General features: G+C 50.9%; 1 protein-coding gene across 1 annotated transcript in view; it reads right to left on the reverse strand.

Moving 5' to 3' along the window:
- MYO5B (myosin VB) overlaps nucleotides 1–22494 on the reverse strand; it is a 340313-nt gene that overhangs the window by 23625 nt on the left and 294194 nt on the right. Inside the window, exons 23-29 of the mRNA XM_059409632.1 lie at nucleotides 16917–17001; nucleotides 15590–15735; nucleotides 14361–14480; nucleotides 12242–12382; nucleotides 8725–8790; nucleotides 4932–5171; nucleotides 3808–3908 (exon numbers count right to left, since the gene is read on the reverse strand). Of these exons, the coding sequence (XP_059265615.1) occupies nucleotides 3808–3908; nucleotides 4932–5171; nucleotides 8725–8790; nucleotides 12242–12382; nucleotides 14361–14480; nucleotides 15590–15735; nucleotides 16917–17001 (899 nt within the window). The remainder of the gene's footprint in view (nucleotides 1–3807; nucleotides 3909–4931; nucleotides 5172–8724; nucleotides 8791–12241; nucleotides 12383–14360; nucleotides 14481–15589; nucleotides 15736–16916; nucleotides 17002–22494) is intronic.

Here is a 22494-nt window from a genome sequence, read left to right on the forward strand (position 1 = left end):
GGAGGCCTGGGAGGGAGGGCCACCTAGTGGCAGGAGAAGGAAAACCCAAACGCCAGCCTAGGAGAATTTTTTAAAAATAAAGTGCAAGAGGTCAGTGAACAAATCAACAAACATTCAAGGAGGATGGGCTGTGTACACACCACTGTGTCGAGCCCCATTCCCGGTGAGCAACCAGCAGCTAAAGTCTCCAAGTTGCTCCAAGAAGGCAGCAAGACCGCATAGAGGAACCCGGCTGGAGAACCAGGCACCCCAAAGGCGTGGTCGTGGTTCTCGCCTACATGTCCTGCACCTGGTTCATGTGTAAAATGAAAGTGCCCCGCTGACTTATCTGAGGTTCCTTCTAGATCTTTAATGACATAATCTTGTTCACTGTAAAGCTCATGCAGCCGAAAAGGCGTGGGGGAGTCTTTGCTTTCTCTCTGTGGACCCTGTCCAGAGAGCCCCGTGAGGACTTTGACCCAACGGCCATCCCTCTGTCCTGGCTGGAGGCCCTGCCTCCTTGTAAACGGAAACAGGCAAGGTTCCTAAGAGCAGGAAAATGGTCGGTTTCCAGGCTCTAAAAACCTGGAAGATATCCTGCTCCATGGATGTCCTTATTTCTGCAGCTCAGCTGGATGTTCTGCCCGACTGCCCAGGACGATCCCCACAATCTCCGAGAATGGGAGGCCGTAACCCCAGCACCATGAATGAGAGAAATCTGAGCTACAGGCGGGGCCCGGGAAGGTGAATTGTCTCGGGATAAATACGGCCATGCCTCTGAATTACAGCGGACAGGAGCTATGCTGATGGTTTGGGACCCAGTGAATTTTGGGAACCCTTATGAGGGAGTCACCGCCCCACAGAGTTTCCAGCTGGGAACAGTGACAGTGAGGATTCAAGGAAGGGAGCTGGGGAGGCTGAGGCTCAGTCTCAAATGAGCCATGAATGCCAAGCCTATCCTAAGAAATGTGCACACACCCTTTTCTGGTTAAACAGGATCTCCCCTGTCCCCAGCAGGCTCATTGTAATAACCCCCGCTTTGCCTGTCCAACAGGCAAAGCTACCTTTTGTGCCAAGGGCCTCCTGTTGTTTCCTGGAACCTGCCGGGAAGAGGGACGGCGAGGTTTCCTGGGACCCAAGCAGAGGTCCAGTAATGCACTCTAAGTTTCTCTTTGCAGTTCCACAGACTTGAGTGGAAATAGCCAGTGGCCAAAGGTACACTGTTCCCAGAGCTAGACCTGAGCCCTCACCACACTCCTGCTCCTACCTCGCTCTGTGACCTGAGTGCACGCCTGGAGGTGAGCCTAGCCTGTTCTGCTACCCACTTTCCCAGCGCTTCCCCCCCTTCAACCCTCCAGACACCCACCTGTGTCTGCAATAGCCCATCCCCGGGGGCAAGGACGAGCCCTCTCTTTAATTTGATTTTGGCCACAGATGAAATGGTCATAATGTTGCTGATTTCTCTTAGCTCCCAGAACGTGGAAATGAAAGCACTTTCTGGAAGCAGAAGAGCTATCCATCTTCCTGCAGTTCCTTCCCAGAACAGACCCTCATTACTGGCTTCTCTCCCAAAGTGGAGAACAAAGAAAGAGGCACAGTCATAAAGATGAAACCGAACTCTATAAACTCTGGAAGTTAGCACGTGAAAAAAGTTCCAAACTGGGGGACCCTGAACTCTCAGAGGAGCTGTGACTGGGCGTGGGGAGTAGCCCTCCAGAAAGCTAAGCAAAATCCATTGCCTGAGAGTGTAAGCTTTTTCTAGATAGAGGACAGATTTTTGTAACCCCTCCACCCCAAAGCACAAATGCATTCATGCAACTTCTGTTCCAACCAGAACACTCCGTTACAGGGAAATCGCAGGCTGGGTCTTCGGAGCTCTCTTATGGCAGGGGCTGCCCTTGTAAGAATTGATGGCCTCACTACCGGGGCCCGGGAATCGCCGTCTGCACCCCCCTGCCCTGCATGCCCCCCACCACGCTCCTTCCTCACTGCTGCGGTTACCAAACCTCGAGAGGCACAAACCCATCATGGTCTGGTCGGTCACTTTCCAGCTGTGGCAGGCACTGGGGACCGGATTCTACAGGCTTCCCTCCATGAGGCAGCTTTCTGTACCTAACTGGGGGTCACGGGCTGGGGGTCCCCTATTGTACCCCGGGCTTGCTGGGAGTGCAATTCTTTTAAGATATAAGAAAAGCTATTTTTACTTTACCACACCATGATTATTGCTGCAAAGGAAGACAAATCCACAGTAAGTAAGCAGCCTCCGGGACTGGATCCCTGACAAGCACTGGGGTGAGCAAGAAGGCAGCTGACAGCTGCTGAGAGCCACGGTGCAGATCAGAAAGACCCGCACTCGTGCTCCCCCATCAGGGTCCAGCTCGCTTCCTTCCTTCCTTCCTTCTTCCTTTAATTTCAAATACTACACCTGTGGTCTGTTCTCTTATTCAATGCATTTCTTCACTCAAGATACATTTCAAGTGACTAAATCTCGACTCCAGTTTCAGCACCGAGAAGCTTGCCGTCAGTTCCTTCTCTCTCCTTTCGGGGACAGAACCGCAGCGCTCCGGGAACGGACTCTCCTCCTGGGGGCCCGCTAAAAGGCCTTCATCTTGTGATTACCTACACAGTGCGCTGGGAGCAGCCCAGCCCAGGAGTCAGGCCTTCTGGATCGTACCTTGACTCGGTTTCGGGCTGGCTGCATGCCAGAGCCACTCACCCCTTCTGGGCCTCAGTTTCCCTATCTGCAGAAATGGGGCGGGAAGACCTAGAAATCACAGCACTAAGTCTTCAGGTCATTTTGTGACGTTCTCGCTGAAAACATCAGGCTGCATTCTCAGTGACACCTACTGACATTTTCTAGATATGCTTCCGGTTTTCAACAATTCTGTAAAACACTTAGTGACTACTGGGACACTCGGTTGAGGCGAGAGAGAAAGGCAGCCAGGAACAAGGCTGGCTCTGCTCTGACGAGTAACCATAGGGGCACAAAGAGGCAAAGACGTTAATAATGGCAGTCAGTGTTCTCAGTGCACTACACAGACCATCTCACATGGTCTTCTCCATCACCGTGCGTGCTGGGACTGTCCCCAGTTCTGAAGAGGAAACTGAGGCATGGAGCAGTTGCAAGTTACTGAGGGAGTTACTGCATAGCTAGTAAGCGAGTGGAGCCCAGGGTGCACATTTGCCAGGTGCTCTGCCACACTGCCTGGGCGTCTCCTCCGGGCCCTGCCGCCTCCCCTGGTCACACTCTGTTGCCTTAACCTGGGGGAGCTCATCCTTAAGGAGGGACTAGAGGTTGGTTAAGTAAAATTCAGGGAAAACTCATGTTCGCCCATCTGGCAGTGGTTTAATTCTCCCATCCAGCCTCTGGGGTGTCTAGCTTGGGTTCCAGCTCTTAAATGCTGGGCACTGTGGCCTACCAGCAGGATTGAGTCTGGCTAGTATTAAAGCAAAGAGCCGCAGCCGGCCCCTCCCACAACTCTGTTGGGCTCATTTGGCGCAGGCTTCCCCCTCAGTGCAACGAGCCACTCTCACCATCTTCCCCATTCCTCCCGTCAGCACTCCTCCCAGGGAGGGTCCCTTTCCTCAGGCCCGTCAGAGGGTCTACCTTGGAGGCTCCAGCTGGGTTCTTGGAGTCTTGCAGAAGCTAACAAGTGGTTTCCTATGGGATTCAGGGAGTCTGTTCCTTCTTATTTGCCTCCGGTAAAAAGTAAACCCTGATGCTGAAGCACGGGGTCAGTGTCTGAGAAGCAGACATCACACAGCAGCTTGGGGAAGACCCCTTCCCATCACCTCCTCCAGGCCGAGTTACCGTGAGGTGGGACTTACCGGTTTGTCTGGCAGACCCCGTGATAGGCCTCGATGGCGTCTTCCTGATCTACGTGCTTTTCACTGTTAGGCCAACTTGTTCTGGCATTAATGTTTGGCTCCTAGAAGGTCCCAGATTAAAATTACACTGGTAACGTAAACAACTGTCATGAAACAACTTCATAAACTTTACATACAGAGGGATAAAAACAAGTTTTTTGGGTGGTGGGGTGGGGTGCCTGGGTGGCTCAGTCGGTTAAGCGTTCCACTCTTGATCTCAGCTCAGGTCTTGATTTCAGGGTTATGAGTTCAAGCCCTACGTGGGGCTCCCTGCTGGGCCTGGGGACTACTTACAAAGAAAGAAAAAAAAAACCAAGCTTTTGGGGAAAAAACAAAGGCCTAGGATGACCTCAAATAAGAGCCGTTAAACCCACGCAGGAATGTGACTTCCAAAGGCACAGAATGATAAGGCCTGGCTGTAAAAGACCCTGAATGTGGAATGGTGGTTGGGGGGCCATGGCGGGGGTGACAGTGTCTCTGGAGGTGACAGCACCCCAAATCCAAAGGTCTGTCTCAGCATTGATCCTCCACACTCATGACTACCCAGGACTACCTATGTATCCCCCATGTCACCCCTGGGCCATACCTAGAGAGATCCAGGTCCTCTAGGGTCCCTGTCCCCTCCCCCTCCCAGTCTCCAGTCTGTCCCAGAAGGTGAAACTATAAAGAACAAATCCTAAGCCGGACTTGCCCCACAGGGGAGGGCTGAGAGGAAAGAATTTCTCTACCTCAGAATCAAGGTAAACAGCAAGGGGCAAAGCATGAGGTGAAAAACAAGGCCAAGGGGACTGCTCAGGCCATGGCTCTTGCTTCTCTAATTCTCTGCCTTGTTCTTTTTGAACCTATTCATACTGAGTAACTTCAGAAGATTCCAGAAATTTCCAGCAAAGTTAGCCATGAAAGGTCACGCTGAAAAGGCAGAAAGTATCCTGCTTTGCCCTTAGGGGAGAGACCCCTAGAGCAGAAGAGTTTGCTCTTTTAGGTTTAAGGTTCTCATGGGTAAAGATATGTAAGAAAAACTCCGCCTGTATTACCACCGAGGGTAACCCCCTCACCAGCCCAGCGGGGGGCTGCCAGATTGTTACCGTGCTCTTGCCGGCAAGTCGGCGCTGGTCGGCACTGACGATCTGGGTCCTCAGGATGAGCACCTCCTCCTTGCGAACCTCCAGCTCCTCGTTGGCCAGCTTGAGCTGGTTCAGCAGCAGGTGGTAGCTGTCCGGGGAGCCGTGGGTGGAGTTGTTCTGGGTGGCTTGGTCCGCCACTGCTTTCCTCAGCTCGTTCAGGTCATTCTTCAGCTTCTTGTTCTCCGACTCCAGCTCTTGCCTCTGGAAGACAGCCCAAGTGACACACTCCCTTTCTCCCTGGACCTCGGTTGGGGGTGGGGGTCTCCCCATGCCATCTTCCCCCTCCACCTTCCTTAACCAACCTGCCCTGACTCCCAAGAAGTGAACAGCAGCCTTCTGGTTTTAACAAGAACACGCACTGTAAATGTTATGATTGGCGAAAGGCCAGTAGTTAAAACTGGATTTGAATCCACAGCCCTAAGTTACTGGCGTGAAGCATCGCACACGAGGCCTCTATGATAGCATTCCCTGAAGTGACTGACAGTGTTCATATTTCTAAGTGTACTTGGCCATGAAACCCCTACCTATCCTCGTGGAAATGTCAGCTTAATTTTACAGAACATGCTTTTAACACTGGACTTCCTAGAACCTTAATACACTAATGCACTTGGTGACTTTCCAGAGAGCATATAGACTGCAGGATTTCCTAAACTTATCTCTCAAGAGATCACTGGCCCCCCCCCCCCCCCCAATTCTAAGGAGCACCACGTGGACTAAAGTTTTGGAGTATATTTTGGAGTATACCAGGAATACTCTTTTGTTGGTTGGGTCACATGGAAAACCACCAACAGTCAATGCCAGTGGAAGAAAGAAAAACCACTTGTGTATAGAGTAAAAAATACCACTGAAATTCAACTTTAGGATGTATTTTGCGTTTTCTGGGCATAACATTTAACTTGGTGTTGGACAAAGTCAGACCATATATAGTTTGATAATCACACATATTATGCTTTTAAGGTCTTGCTGTATATGGGATTCAAAATTTCCCAACCCCAACTGCCGGCCCCCAACAAGTGGCTAAGTGGGGGACTGGCTGCAGATTACAGAAGCCACAGGACCCCAGAACTAGGAGACCATATAAACAAACAATGTCTTTGTTTTCTGAATGAGGGCAAGAGAACAGAGCTGAGAAGGCTCACAATAAATTTAGAGGCCCTGCCAGGACTAGCACCCAGGATTCCCGATGCCTGGTCCAGGGAGTCTCACCTTCCAGCCCCGCTACATCACATCAGGCCTCCTTGAGCAATGCTCTGCAGGTGTGGTGGGCCTGCGGACCCCTCCAGTCCCTCTCATCCACAGCGGGGGATGTCTAAGCCTGGAGCCCAGTACCCAAATGGTGTGCTTCTAGCCCCTTCATGCACTAGAGAAGGATCGGGACCATTTCTAAAACTCTGGTAGAGGGAATTCAGAGTATCAGCAAAAACCACTACTCGTGGTGGTGGGGGGGTCCTCCTGCAGTTGCCTCATCTCCCCCCCGTGCACTTGTGGGCAGGCTTTTCAAACCTGGTTTGCTGAGGATTGGGTCAGAAAAGATGGCTCAGTGGCCAGGTGTGTAGACTCACCATCTGCTTAGACCTCTGCTCAGGCCAAGTCTACACTCTGAGAGGGCACGGTTGACTTCTCGCCCTCCATTCCCTCGGAAAGCAGTGGCCCGCTAGATATGGGTTGGCAAAAAGCCTCATTTTTCCTCTTTTCCCTCAAGGTCTGGGTCTGTTGAGAAGCTTCGCAGCCAGCCTCCCCAGCATTGGTCTCTTGCAAACCCATGGGTCCCCAGGGCCAGCCTCTGGGACAAAGGGCACAGGTTGAGCCCAGTCTCACCAGAGACAACAAAGGCAAAACCAGGTCTTGTAACCTCAGAACCCTGGCCTAACAGAGCAGAGGGGTCATGGAGCTTCAAGTGTTTGGGACAAGTATTTGTTGAGGTCTCCATGAGCCCAGCCCTGTGCTGGCAGTGAGATGCAGCCTACAGGACCCGAGGGAGCACCTTCCTCAGGGGGCAGCTGAGAGAAGGGGGAGCTTTTGAGCAAATTGGGAGCCCTGCGAGCAGCCCTCTGTGCTGGAGTAGAGCCGTGGTTCTCAGGGTGGTGTGGGTAACAGAAACCTCACGAGGGCAGGTGAAAACCAATGGATATGGCAGGGCTGGGCTGGGCATTTGCCTTTCTAGCATATCTGCAGTGATGCTGTTCCTAGACCACTCCTGGAGACCCACTGGGCTAGACTGTCTTACCGGTTCTAACGCAGCCTAACAAAGTTCGCACGCTCGGGGACGGCTGTGGAATAATGGTGTGCGGAAGGCCCGTACCGCAGGCATCTACCACCAACACCCCCGCAGTGCTTTGAAGCTTTTAAGTATCACATGAGAAAAATAGGTCCTATCAATAATTCAGAAAAGAAAGCCCCCACACTTCTGTGGCTCCTGTTGTTCAAAAAGCCATGGGCACGATTCTGGGCTGTTCTCCTGGGGCAATGAAGCTGTTGCCAGAGATTTCCATGGTCCTATGAGTGCAACCAGACTGCCCACAGCAGAATGGATAAATTCCCAATTCCCAAGTCTCTGGGAATGGGAGGGGCGGTGGGGGAGTGCTCTGACGACTCTTTTCTGTACATTCCCTCCCAGCCCCAGAGCCTAGTCCTCCATCACTGTAGTCAACATAGGCCTGCTTGCCCTGGGACCTTCCACTCGCTGACCTCCCAGCTCTCATCAGGCCAGCTCTGGGAGCACGGGGCATCTCTCCATGCAGGTCTAGATCATTTTTCAAAGTGAACTCATCCCACTGGTCACCTACGACTTCAACTGGAACTCTATCAGGTAGGTAAAGACATATGTGACATAACAAATACATATGTGGTTCTGGCCCTGGTTCCTGGCCCAGAGCTTCAAAAACTCTTGTGGTTCCTACTGATAGAGATGAGAGGAACAGCTTTCATTATATTTGATCTCAGGGCCTGGTTCCGGACTCAGGGATGCTAAAATCCTTGGCATTTCTTCTAAGTCCTAACAAGCCCCTTTCAGCCCCACCGAGTTGATGCCAGCCACCAGGAGAACCAGCCCTGAGAGCACTGCAGCTTACCACCCCACCCCAACCAACACCCTGAAAGGGAAAGAGGAGGGCTGGAGATCTAGCTAAACACCCAAGGCCAATAATTTTATCACTGGTGGCTGTGTAATGGAACCTCCACAGAACCCTGAGTAAGGAATTCGGAGGGCTTCGGGTTGGCGAGCATAGGGAGCTGGTGGGGTGTGGGGTACGCGCCTGGAGATGGCCTGTGAGCTCTTGTGCCCCTTCTCATACACCTTGCATCTCTTCCGTTCGGCTGTAGCTGAGTTGTATCCTTTATAATCAGCCAATAATGGTACATAAAATGCTATCCTGGGTTCTGTGGGCTGTCCTCACATATGGTCAAACTTGGGAAGGGGATTATGGGATCCTCTGATTTGTAGCCAAGTTAGACAGAAGTGTGGGTCACCTGGGGACCCACCCATCTGATTGGTATCTGAAGTGGTGGCTGTCTTGTGGGACCGAGCCCCTAACCAGTGGGGTCTGTTCTAACTCTAGGAAGCCAACCCCTCATTGGTGTTTCCTATGAGCACAGACTATAGCTGCTTGTGGTGAATATACATTTCCTCCATTTCTGAGAGGAAGAGACCCAAGGGGGCCTGGTGTGCTGATGGCTCCACTCGAGAACAGACTCTGTCATCCATCCTCCCCGCAGCAGGGGAGAGTTCGAGGATCTCCTGTGCTAACAGTCTTACCTTCAGACTATTGTAGGCTAGATCTGCATCCTGGTCCAAGTCTAGGTCATTCTTCGCTTGCTCCCCCTGCACAGATGAGGAGACAGCAGGTGAGCCCGGACCACATGCAGGGTTCTGCAGGCGTGTTTCCACCCCTGGTCCTCGAGCTTGTTTGCACAAGTGTCCATACCCGCTGCCCCTGCCACCCAGCAGGACCACCTCCTTCTCACCTCTAAAACACAGCTTACAGCTCCAGGCCACCAGGAAGCTCTCCACAGATGACCCCTCTGCCGGCCCTCACCCCCTCCATGACTTTATTCATGGGATCCTCATGTATACAAACATGTATACGCTCTGTTGTGGGTTGAATTATGTCCCCACAAAAGAGACGTTGAAGTTCTAACTCTTGGTCCCTGTGACCGTAATGTGATATAAAACGGGGTCGTTGCAGATCAAATCAAATCAAGATGAGGTCATTAGGACGGGCACGAAAGCGTCCTCACAGGAAGAGAGAGGACGTACACATGAGCGCACACACGCCACACGCACGCAGGGAGGAGTGCCGCCTGAAGATGGAGGCAGAGACAGGAGTCATACGGCGCCAAGTCAAGGAACTGGAGCTGAGGCATACCCAGGGTTTCCAGCAACACCAAATGCTCAGAGAGAGAGGCATGGAACAGATTCTCCCGCAAGGCCTTTAAGACAGTATGGCTCTGCTGAAACCTTCATTTTTGACTTCTGGCCTCGAGAAGCATAAGAAAAGAAAGTTCTGTTGTTTTGAGCCATCCAGTTTGTGCGACTTTGTTCCAGCAGCAGGGGAAACCAGCAACATAACACGTATGTACTTAATAAGAAGTTTAATCAATAATTTTGTCCTTATTAATGAGATTCAGGAGTTACTTTGGGGTGTTTTGGGTTTGTGCACAGGTGTGATCTGTTTTCCCAGCTGCTCCCTCCATGTCCCCCTCCAGGAGGGGGTCCAGCAGCTGGCCCCTACAGCGCTCAAATGCTGCCTGATACTAAGTTCCGAAAGATGTGGACAGTGGCACCTGGAATGCTAGCCCATCAGGACTCAAGGAACCCAGGACTCCTATGGTTATTTGGCAGCTATTGGACTTGAACTGTCAATGAGAAGGGGCAGGAACACCCTCATAAAAGGGGTGCTCAGGGCGATTTCAAGCAGCGGGTGACGGTCCTTAAATAAGATAGGTTTGGTAGCTAAAACCTGACAGTGCTTCACTGGACTATCTGTGCGTTAGCAGCCTTAGGTCCAGGCTAAGGCCATCACCAGCCATGCATGGATCAGGTGCACCCAGGCAGAGGGCCCAGGCAGAGCACGCCGAGCACCTCCCGAGGACGCTCCCAGACTCAGGCTTGTGGCGCTGACCACTGGACTCCCTGCCCCCGCAACCTGGGAAAGCCGCTGTCCAGGGTACCAGTCTCTGCCTGGCCTCCCGCCTCAGCACTGGTCTGGGTCTGCTCCTCACAGGCTGCCCAGTAAGAGGCCTGCACTTGCGTTCCATGGAGTGGGGGTATGACGCGTGGCCATGGATCACTGTGGAGTGAGTTTGGTTCTGGGAACATGGAGATCGTCTGCAGTCTGGGGGGAGGCGTTAAGGTGGATTGGTAGTTATGTTTCTAAATGGGCAGCCTGTTGGGATCACCCTGGTGGCAAAGGTGACTGTGTCAGGCCTGGGGAAAGGGAGCTGGATGGACGGGAAGCCCAATACAGGGGCAGCCCAGTGGTCACAGAGGCCCCCTCCTCACAGCAGGCTATCACTCCCACACTGATGGCACAGGTTATAGACATCTCTGTCCCTCCTCCTCCACAGCATGGCCTCTCTCAAGAGGCCACCCCACGGTGACAAGAGTTGACACCCCGCGGCACGTCTCTCCAGGGAAAAGACCCAGTGGCTTAGGATCCCTCTTGCAACCAAAGGCAGATCCAAGAACATGATCTTGGCAAGTTCAGTTTCAAGGTGCTCTAGAGGGATTCCAGAACTTCCTTCCCCTGCTCCACTCTTGCCTTTCTTACTAAACTCTCAAAAATAAGATCCTTCTCCTTAAAGGAAGACCCTCAATTTACATCCAGGGCTGGGTGGCAAGCCTATGTTCTAACTCTAGTTCAGTGATTGCTTTCAAAGAAATGGATTTTTTTTTTTTTAATTTGGTATCAAAGAAAAATCCTAAAGCCAAGATTTTAGAATTATTTGGCATTTCTGTGATGGGTGAAAGTCCGGGGATAGCTGGGTGGGCCAGGGACTTCGAGGTCAGGCACTGTCTGGTGTCGTCGATGTGGCTTTTCAAACATCTAACTTGTGCAGCCTGTCAGGGCGGCTTCTCTTCTAACGGACTGAATCATTGGTAAACCTAAACCTTTTACTCTCCATTAGGAAGCTAATCGACCTTAGAGACTCAAGTCCACCACAAGATTCACCTCCCCACTCAGTGTTCAGAACACCCAAGAACACGCTAGCGATACAGACCAAGGTCTGTATTACATCTGAAGGGAAAGGAAGCCAGGTGTTACCAAAAGGAGACAGGGTGCAGAGGTAGGAGCGGGGGCAGGTCTGAGATGCGGGAAGGGGGTCAAACCCCATAACGGGAAAATCAGGCCTAAGAACAGAGCACAGGCCTCTGACAAAGCCACCAGGAGGTCAGCTAACGACATGACCCATGTCAGAACCGGTCTTCCGCCCCATCAGAATGGGTCCTTCTACTTCCCAAGACTCGTGCGGCTCCTCCCTCCGTATCACTGCTCACTTCCATGGGCTCTGTCCACTCCCACAGCACCAGTCCACACCCAACCTTGCATGGGTTTGAGCGCTTCCGATGTTATTCTTTCTTTTTCACCCGTGTTATGCCTGGTCCTTCCAACCTGGATCACAAATTCCTCGATGGCTAGGGAGTTTCCTGACATTTTTTTGTGTCCTTTCCTTTCACAAGCATTTTGAAAACCTGCTATGAGCCCAGCGCTGAGTGCTGAGCAGGGGCCAAGCGGGTCCCAGACAGAGAGGGGACTAGATCCGGGGACACTAAGGGTTCAGGCAATACCCTTTCGAGACGCAAGATACGGATGATCATCCGGGCTGAGGCCAGGGGGCAATCATGGGACAGCAGGGTGAGCGCCTGCCAACCTGGGCTTCCTCACCCGAGTGGGGTTAAACTCCAGTCCATGCCAGACTCCACATAAGGGGCGATCACTCTTCTCTGCTAAAATTCAACTGTGGCTTATATTTATACTTGAGTCACACATTCCAGTCCTCTTGGTGAATAGGGGCCAAGGCCACAGCACCTCCCCCACCCCCGGCCCAGCCGCTTTGCCTCTGAAAATCCCTTGCCCTGGGGTACTTGGCAGAGCCTCCTCCTGTCCACCTGGGGTGGTGTGGGGGCACCGGCAGGCAGAGAAACTCAACAGGACATCAACAGGAGAAGCAGCTCTTCCCTGCTCCCCAACACCCGCAGGACCCCAGAGGTCACAGCCTGAGCCCCGGGAGGATGTGGGGCCGCCCTGCAGGCTTGCCGCCCCCGCACGCACCTGCACCTTCCTGCCGTCCAGCTGCTCTCTCTTCTCCAGCTGCACCTGCAGCTTCTTCCGTTCCTGCTCAAGCTCCCGCACTCTCTTCTGCAGCTTCAGGAAGACCGTCATGTCCATGGCCGCCTTTTCCAGGCCAATGTCCTTTGGGGGAATACAGGGAGCCGGGAAAGAGGTTTCAATAGCACCAGTGCCTTAGGGGACATGCAGCCTGCCTCTCTGAGCTGCCTCTCTTGCCTCTCCGCCCAGACATCAATCCACGCCCCAGAGGCAAAGCCAGTGCCAACCAACCATCAGTTCTCCTAGTAAAGTTGGCACTCCAGGCTCATTTTCTGTCTCGATAACATCTGAGTCTTGGCCATTTATATTCCTGTGAGAGCCACTTAAGATAACCGCTCATACACTCCCAGAATAGATAAAGACACAGCCATTTTATTTGGAAGTTAAAAGAGCTCGCTTATGGAAACAGTCTCATACCAGAGAAACAGTAAAATGCAGGCTTTAATGCTCCCTGACTAAGAACAGATGTGGTTACCTGTCCCTGCAAATGTGTTGTCTAAACTCCACTTGATGGCACCTTGAGACAGAACCAACGCTGCCTGGCCACCGGACCTGTTTCTTCCACAGACTGTAGAGTGTTAGTTTCCCAGATATCCCCCTTTTCGATTCAGGCCTGGCTTTGCCCCCTGGGTTCTGTTGTGTGCAGGTGTGTCCGCACGAGCATATCCATGTGGACATTTAAAGTCCACGTGCCCACACGGGGGACAACAGAACTCGTTCCACACGCATGTCAGGAGTGCACGGAGCTCACCGCTCTGGCTCATCCCAGGAACCAGCCTCAGTCTCCCTGAAGAGTGAAGTCCACCGACGGAAGCCCTTATGTCTACCCAGAAAAGGCCACACATACACCTGGGCAGCCCGTCTGGAGCTCAAGTGGCCGAAGCCTCCGGGACCCAGACTTAGGCGATTGCAATGGTAGAACCAGGGGCCCCAGTGAGCATGCTTAGGCACTTGCCAGGCATTCATGGCCAGCAGCCTGTCAGACAGACCGCCTTCTTGTCCCAGGCGCCCCTTTTCCATCCTCCCCACCTTTCCTCTGTCACCCGCCGTCTCTCATCATATGCATCACACGTACCCGCAGTTACAGTCCAAACTTCCCCTACCACCTGACTGTCCCCTGACTCTGCACCTGACAAGCCCCAAGAGGGGCCGTCTCTGGCTCGGTGACTGCTCCTTCTCCAGGGCTCACCCGCGGTGCGTGGCACCAAGACGTGCTCAGGGCACATTCGTGTTCGTGACTGTCTCTCCTCCAGCTCTCCCGTGTGCTCTGTAAGGTCTCATCTGCTTGTGGATTCTCTTCTCTTTAAATGCCAGAGGAAAAATTGTGTCTATGCACCCCTGACAAAACCACACACAGGTCACCAAGGCCAGTGAGTTGCACCGTATTTAGACAAAGATGTAGTCACTTAGCAAACATGTGTGGCTCCAAATAGTCCAAATAATTCTTCTCTGAGTTTGATCCGCTTCTCGGTCAGAGAAAAAATAAACTCTTGCATATGTATGGATATTCTGTATGTGCTATGATACTAAACAGGGAAGATAATCTCTATTTTAACAACTATGCTATTCCTTCTTCTTTTTTTTTAAATTTGAGAGACAGAGAGGCGCACAAGGAGAGGGGAGAACCTCGAGCAGACTCCACGCCCGGCACGGAGCCAGACATGGGGCTTGATCTCACAACGCTGAGATCATGACCTGAGCTGAAATCAGGAGTCAGACGCTTAAATGACTGAGCCCCCAAAGTGCCCCAAAGCTGTCCCTTCTTAAGCCAGCCGCTTTGCCTTTCTGCCACGGGTTCTCAGTTTTATAAGAGCGACAACCAGGGATGTACCTTCTTTCTTTCTTCCTGGATAGTGGGTAAGGTGAACAGTAATGTATCCCTTTTCAGAGTAAATATTAACTCCAGGGTCCTGTAAATGCACTACAGGCCAAGTGACGCCTCCATCAGGAAGAAGCCCCAGCCAGCAGCAGAGGAAGTCCCCGCACAGCTGGTAAACCTCCAACTTTGCCTCCCCCCGCCCTCCGCCCCCTCCCAGCGCAGCCACTGTCCTGCCTTACTCACCTCCACCTGCTGAAGGGCGTCCTCTGTGTCTCCGACCTCGGATGTGGAGATGGAGGGGTAATTGGAGTCAGACTCTAAGCTACTTTGGTTTGATGGGTTCCGCCTGTGGCCTGGGGTTTGCTGTTGAAGGAGGAAAATGGGAGTGCTCATAACGAACGAATGTTAACGAGAACGGCTCCTTTTCAAAGGCCAGTAGATCCCAGAATTGGACTTCTGCCTTATTTGCCTACAAGAGCAGGTATCCCTGTTTCTGGGAACAATGGCTACATGGAGCTATTCCCACACAAACTTCACTGACGTCCATCTAGCCAACAAAATGACCATGAGAAGGGAACCCCGTGGCAGGACGGAACTCCCTAATGAGTCTCCTCATGACATCCAAATCCCTGACACTGGCCGATTTCTCTGAAGGTCCTGTGGAAACAACCCATATCTCCTGGTCTTGCCCTGAAAGTGCAAACACACCGTCCTGTCATCGGTCCCCACCCCCCGCCCTGGAAAAGAATGTTATAGACCTGCCCCCAACTGGCTCATACTGCAACTTGTGCTCCCCCAATTTTATGAAAATAGTAAGCATATTAGAAATAGAGGTTACCATTTATACTGTTCATTTAAAAATACTTTTTCCCCCCTTGCATATGATTTGGCTTTGAGAGTAAAAACTGATCTTGGTCAGAAAATTGTGTATTTATATATGTTCCTATTTAGTTTCTCTTCCTGGTTTCTATGCAATTAACTTATCAATCTTGTCTGAAGACGCATTTTTGGAAGGAATGTTTACGTGAGGTAAAAAAGAATGATAAATCCTGAAATAGGACATTTCTACGTCTACTGCATTTCATCTAAGATTGGGAAAAATAATCAGACCCTGGGGGTCTCTCTGCAGTACACACCATGGACGCAGAGGTCAGAACTCGCCCCCACACCGTCACTGTTTCAACTCAGGAATTCCCCAGAACAGGGAACAAGACAGCATACAACTAGGTAGGATTTTCCTTAGGCTCCTGAGAACTCAATAAGACCGCAAAGCTGGGAAAGGAGCCATCCCTGGGAAGGATCACCCAGCCCCGTTACTTCCATGCATGGCAACTCTCAGCAGGAAGGGCAAGGACAGGGGCAGCGTGGTGGCCCGACGGCAGTGCGGGGGCCAGACTGCGCAAGAATGGCATGCAGTGTCAGAAGTGGGGCCGGCTTGGGGCTGGGACCGGGGCCAGGACTGCCCTCCTTGCCTTGATGATGCTCATCTCATCCCGGAGGTTGTCATATCTCTGCTCCAGCCGCGAATATTCCTTCACGAGGTTCTGGTACCGGGAGCGCTCCTCCTCCAGCTCTCTCTTCATCAGATTCTCCTTGACAGAGTTTTGGGCAAATTCATCTGGAAAGCAAGCACACTAAGCTGCAGTTTGGCTTTCTGAACGGGTTCCTCTCACGCGTATTGATTGACTCGTGCTTTCTGATTCATCTCTTTTTAAAAGGCTGCCCGTGATGAGCTAGCTCCTTTTATGGACCCCTGATGCCTTTATCCAGCAACCTCACCCACCGTAGAGCAAAGGGCTGCTGCTTCTGGTGGCGTAAGTCTTCAGAGAAGGGGAGAGCCCACCCTGCTTTCAGGAAAGTGCGGGAGAAGCAGACTACCTACATGATATCCCTTCACTTAACACCAGCTTCTCTCCTGGGACCACGGTCCCGGCAGCAGCTAGCGCTGTCCCTGGGAGAACCCAGGCTTTGTTCCCCAGTTTTGTCCCCATTCCTGATCTTCCGTGTTCTTGAAGTATAGGGAGACTGAAGAAGAGAAGGCAAATAGATCACATAGAGGGCCTTTCCCCCCACCCAAATTTATTATTTATACCAGTAGAAAGAAATCATTTTAAAAGGGAAATTGAAAAGTTTAAGTTTTCAAGGAGATCTCAGGGTTCGGGTGGGGGACAGACCTAAGGATGGGAGAAGGTGGGTGACTTAAGGAACCCACTGAGCCAGGCAAGGACTGGGGTCTGCGGAAATTCCCCATTTCTCTTAGGCCAGATGGCCCATGGGGGTCAATGGTGGTGTAAGGTTCGCTGGGGTCAGACCCCTGATTTCTCTTTCAGCAACATTAACAGAAGAAATCACAACATGCATTATGGACGTTATAGTTAAAAGAAGCAGTAATGAGCTTTAGGTGCTCATTATGGGTCAAGCATCAAGCTAAGTGCTTCAGACGTCTGAGGTCTGTACTTTTATGTCCATTTCGCAGATGAAGAAGCAGAAGACTGCAGTTATTAAGGGACTTGCTCAAAGCCAGGCAGTCACATATGGTAGTCATTCTTTGAGTGCAGGTGCCCTGGGCTCCAAAGCCCATGCACTACTTCGTCCATTATGTGCGCATTTCACCGCATTCAACTCTTGAATCCAAGAGTCATGGCAGCGTCATGAAGACCACCCTTCTTTCATATGCATTAAAGCCTTTCCTCCAGTGCACCATCTTGACCGTGTCCTTGCTAGGAGTCTTTGGGGGAAAAAATCAGTGTGGAAAAGAAACTGAACTCCGAAATGAAAAATCAAGCACTTTACACTTACCTTTCACTTGGCACAGGATTTGGTTGTTAAGCTGTTCTTTCTCATCTTTTAAGAGAGCGTTTTCTTGCTCCAGGACTGCAACTTGCTGAAAGGGAGAGCAACAGGAGAAAATGTTTGCCCTGTGCAGCTGGGGCAAAGGAAAGGCTCCTTTTGACAGGTCTGAAGTTCACCTGGTATGTCCAAATGCTCTTTTTAAGAAAATCAAGTCAGCTGATATAAACGGCCAACAGACACATGAAAAAATGCTCCATATCACTTGTCCTCAGGGAAATACAAATCAAAACCCCAATGAAATGCCACCCTACACCAGTTAGAATGGCTAAATTTATCAAGGCAGGAAACAACAAATGTTGGCAAGAATGTGGAGAAAGGGGAACCCTCCTACATTGTTGGTGGGAATGCAAGCTGGTACAGCCACTCTGGAAAACACTGTGGAGTTCCTCAAGACCTTAAAAATAGAGCTACCCTATGTCCCAGCAATTGCACTACCGGGTATTTACCCCAAAGATACAGATGTAGTGAAAAGAAGGGACACCTGCACCCCAATTTTCATAGCAGCAGTGTCCACAATAGCCAAACTGTGGAAGGAGCCGAGATGTCCTTCAACAGATGAATGAATAAAGATGTGGTCCATATACACAATGGAATATTACTCAGCCGTCAGAAAGGATGAATCCCCACCATTTGCATCGACATGGATGGAACTGGAGGGGATTGTGCTAAGTGAAATAAGTCAAGCAGAGAAACACAGTTATCATATGGTCTCATTCACATGTGAATATAAGGAATAGCACAGAGGATCTCAGGGAAGGGAGGGAAACCTGAATGAGAAGCAATCAGAGAGGGAGACAATCCAGGAGAGACTCTTGACTCTGGGAAACAAACTGAGGGTTACAGAGCGGGGAGATGGTTGGGGGGACAGGGTAACTGAGTGACGGGCATGATGGAGGGCACGTGATGGGATGAACACTGGGTGTTATACACAACTGATGAAATTACTGAACATCACATCTAAAACTAATGATGTACTACATGCTGGCTAACTGAATTTAAATGAAAAAGAAAAAAAGAAAATCAAGTCAGACAAAACTGCTTTGATTTTGAGGGGAAAAACAGACCGAAAGAAAAATCCCATTACAACAAGACAGATGAGCTCCCCACTCTTTATGGTCTTCCAGGGCCCACAAAAACCTCATGAAAAGTCAGCACCACGCTCACATGCCGTGTGCAGGAACTGACGATAATAGGCTTTCACCTCCTGTGTTTGATTGCTTGTCTTGGTAAATTTTGAGCTCTCAAGTCTGAGTGTCAGGAGAGCCCAGAGCTCGCAATGACGTATCATCTCTGGCCTTCATCCCACTTGCCCTTGCCTGTCTCATGGGGCCAGCACACAACCTGGGTGCTGCAGAAGGAAAGGGAGCTCTAGTGTTTATCTTCTTCTTGAGACCCCCAAAGGAGGCATGAAGTGAATAGTATTGAAAATGGCACAGGAAGAAGATAGTAATTTAAAGAAAAATCCTCATCTGCTCACAGAATGAAGAATTAAAACCATGTGTGGCAAGCTTTTTAAAAAATGAAAATTTGTGGCTATTCAGGATCGGGGCAAATATTTGCATAGATTTAAAAATGGAACAATGCAGATGTGTTCCAGGAGAACTAGAAATTATTAGTTGTCATTCAGGAGAAGGGGAAAGGGGTCCATCTCTTTGGTACCATGGGCATTCAAGTGCAATGGCGCCACATCTGCATTTTCTCTCAGGACCCCACCCAGGGACCCACTTTGCAAAAGGGCGCCGAGTTGTTTTCCCCACCAAGATTGCATCCCCGCCTTCATGACAGAGGCAAGGAGGTGAGTGCTGCAGAAACTGGACGGGAAGAGGAGGAGGAACACGTGCCCTTATTTCAGGCATCCAGACTTGAGTCCCACTTCCCTGGAGGTCCTCTGAACCACTGCCAAGTCAGCAGAAAAAAGAACCCTGTGATCACACCACCATCAAAGCACAGCAGCTCTGGCCAATGGCAAAGACCAGGAGCTTCTCAGCCACAGAGCACTCCCTCTCCACACCGCGGCCCCCCCTCTGTGACATGGACGTGGAAAGGGCATCTGAAGAAACCCATGACGTTAGACTTTATGGTGAAACACAGACTGCCTTTTGCATCCATGGTCAGGACAAACACGAGGATGCTTGCTCTCGACGAAACCAGTCAACGCTGTACTAGAGATTCTAGATAGGCAACTGAAGAAGAAAAACAGTTCAATGAGGAGAGAATAGTCTTCTCAACAAATGGCTAGGACAACTGGATGTCCACACACAAAACAAAATTGGACTCCTACCTCACACTATATACAAAAACAAGCTGACGTTGTATCAAAGACCTAAATGTAAGGGTTAAAACTATAAAACTCTTGGCAGAGAATATAGAAGCAAACCCCTGTGACCTGGGATTAGTCAATGGTTTCTTAATACAACGCCAAACGCATAAGCAACCAAAGGAAAAAACATTTAAGTTGGACTTCATCCCAATTGGGAACTTCCATGCTTCAAAGGATACTATCAAAGGCAAAGGGCAACCCAAGTATGAGAGTAGATATTTGTAAATTATTTATCTGAGGTGGGACTTGGACCCTGAATATACAGAGTATTTACAACTCAACAGATAAAAAGAAATCCAATCAAAAAATGGGGGGAAAATTGAATAGACACTTATGTGGTCAATAAGCACACGACAAAAATGTTCAACGTCATGAGGGAAAGGCAAACCAAGGTCACAATGATTTATCACCTCACGTATACCATGATGTTAGGATACTAAAAGAGAATTACATGTGTTGGTGAGGATGTGGAGAAACCTGAATTCTCGTCTCCCCCTGAGGCAATAGGAACCAGTGCAGCAGCTTTGGAAGCTCCTCGAAAGTTGCATTTTAACTCTAGTAAGACCAACCATTCCATTCCTAGGTTTCCAGGAGGAAGGAAAACCCATGTCCACACAAGAACATGTACACCGATGGCTGCAGGAGCATTATTCAAGAGGGCCACAGAGTGGAAATAGTTCAAATGTCCATCAATGAACCAATGAACAAACTGTGGCGGGTCCCGGTGATGAAATACTTTTTAGCAATAAAGAGAAATAAAGGCGCACCTGGGTGGCTTGGTCATTAAGCGTCTGCCTTTGGCTCAGGTCTTTGATCCTGGGGTCCTGGGATTAAGCCCTGCAATCGCAATCGGGCTCTCTGCTCTCTCCCACTCTCCCTGCTCTCTCCCCCTCCTTCACTATCGATCTCTCTGTGTCAAAGAAAATCTTTTTTAAAAAAGAAAGAAAGAAAAATAAAGTACTGGTCCATGCTACAACACAGATTAATCCTGAAAACATGATGCTCAGTGAACAAGGCCAGTCACAAAGGTCACATATGGTATGATTCCATTTATATGCAATTTATATGAAATGTCCAGGACAGGCAGATCCATAGAGACAGAAGATGAGCAGTTGTCTAAGGCTGGGGTGGGGAGTGAGGGGGTTGAAGAGGGTGTGACTGTTAATGGATACAGAGGTTTTTTTTGGGGGGGGGGGGGATAAAAATATTCTAAAATTAGACTCTGCAATAGTTGTAAAACTATTTTAAAAATACTGAATCGTACACTTTAAATGGGTAAACAACGGGTTGTGAATTATATTCAATAAAGCTACTAAAAATTGTTCCACAAATAAGCCAATCCACTGAGCACAGTCCCCTGTGCTCAGCATGATGGGAGATGAAACGGGGAGTATCAGACAGCCTCTGAGGGACCAGCTTCTCCACACACAGCCCCAAGACTGGTGAGTGATGCAATGAATGACCTCTTCCCCGGTTCAAGTCCTCGCCTCTGCCATGTTTGGTACATTTCATGATTTACCGGTGGTGGCGGGGGTAGGGGGAGAGGTTAGGACTCCTCCCAGCCTGTGTAGAAAGGTATCCTTGGCACAACACCATGTTCACTGTAGCTGAGCCTAGAGGGTGACCTCCAGGGACCATTGTCTAGGAGATAGGTCCCTGATGGACCAACCTGCATCCCCATCAGAGAAACACCTTTCAGACTCTGCCAGAGCCCTGTGGCAGTAAAAGCAAGAAAGGAGGTCCCAGGGATTCTTGCTAAGGGGCAGAAACCTTCCTGATGTCTGAATTTCAACTATTTATGAGTAAATGCTACCCTCCCTTCCCCCCAGTTTGAAGTTCAGCTTAAGGGAGGTGAGGTAAGAGGACAGCTTCTCCCCCCACCTCCCCTGCAATGCTCAGCATGGTGTGGGAAGGGTCAGGAGAGAATTTCAACAAGGCTGGAGTCCAGGAGTGGGGTCCCCTGCCCTCCCACCTCCGTGGGGGCTCGGAAGGCAGCAACTGTCTCAGGTGCGTCTGCTACTCGGGGGGACAGACGGATCCGCAGACGGCTGGCGTCCACGGCTGCAGAGAGAGAACTGCAGATGCACAGCATCTTTGGAGGCTTACAAAAAGCTCCAAGTACTTACTTCATCGACAGTCTTTTTAGACAATCCAGAGCCTTCCAATTTCAGAGTTTTCAACGTCCTTCAACAGGTGGCTAAAAACTCTGTTCCAGGAAGCTGTCCCTTCTCTGCCACACAGTGTTGCTGCTTTTTATTCTCTCTTCATTCAGATGGACTCGGTTTCTAGCATGAGTTCTTCTGCGGATGCAGGGCTCCGAGCTCCAGCAGCGAGGCTCTGCCCACTGCGGGTCACCCTGACCCCGCTCTGGGTCTCTCACAGAGCCCACGCCCACCAGCCAGAGTATGAGCCCTTTCGTGGAGTCAGTGAGACGGGTGTGCTCTGCTGCCCCCCCACCCCCACCCCAGGATTCCCAACGAGAAAAGGCTGGTAAAAAGACTGATGCATGTAACTAACAGCACCACATTCTTCTTCATCAGCCAGTTACTGCCTATTGTGATGAACACAGCTGATGTGTGTGTCTGCGGATACTGCAGCCTCCTCTGCCGGGGAGGGACGGCTCCAGAAGCAGTGGCTCCGAGCGACGCCCTTTACCGATCTGGGCGGCCGCGCACCGAGCCTCGTTCTAGCCCCCCGGGTGGACACACGGCAAAGCCGTCCCTCGTCCATCAGACCCTTCCTGACATGACTCTCCATGCCAGGAGCTGGGGAGGCAAAGTGAGCAACACTCCGGGTAGCCGCCTTCTGAGACCGTGTCCCTCGGCAGGAGCGAGGGACAGGTGTGTGGCAGCAGAAAACCAAGAAGGTCCGAGGCAGACTTCTGTCCGTGGGGTTTCTGAGCTGTGGCACCATGGACATGTTAGGCTAGAGAATCTTTGTTGTTGGCTGGGAGTGCTGTCCTGTGAGACACTCTGCGGCATCTTGGCCTCTACCCACCAGGTCCCGGTGACTCTGCGGCTCCCCTGCCCTCAAGCCAGCTGTGACCGCCGAAGGGTCTCCGGACATTGCCGAAGGTTCCTTGTGGGCAAGGAACCACTGCTACAAGGGGATTTAGGATAAACGGAGGTCACAAGGAACAGAGGGAGGCCCCAGGAGCTCCCCGGGGAGTTGCAGGTTGTCTCAATCAGACACGCGGGATTTGCA

This window comes from Mustela nigripes, chromosome 8 (assembly GCF_022355385.1).
Source record: "Mustela nigripes isolate SB6536 chromosome 8, MUSNIG.SB6536, whole genome shotgun sequence".
NCBI classification, from domain to species: domain Eukaryota; kingdom Metazoa; phylum Chordata; class Mammalia; order Carnivora; family Mustelidae; genus Mustela; species Mustela nigripes.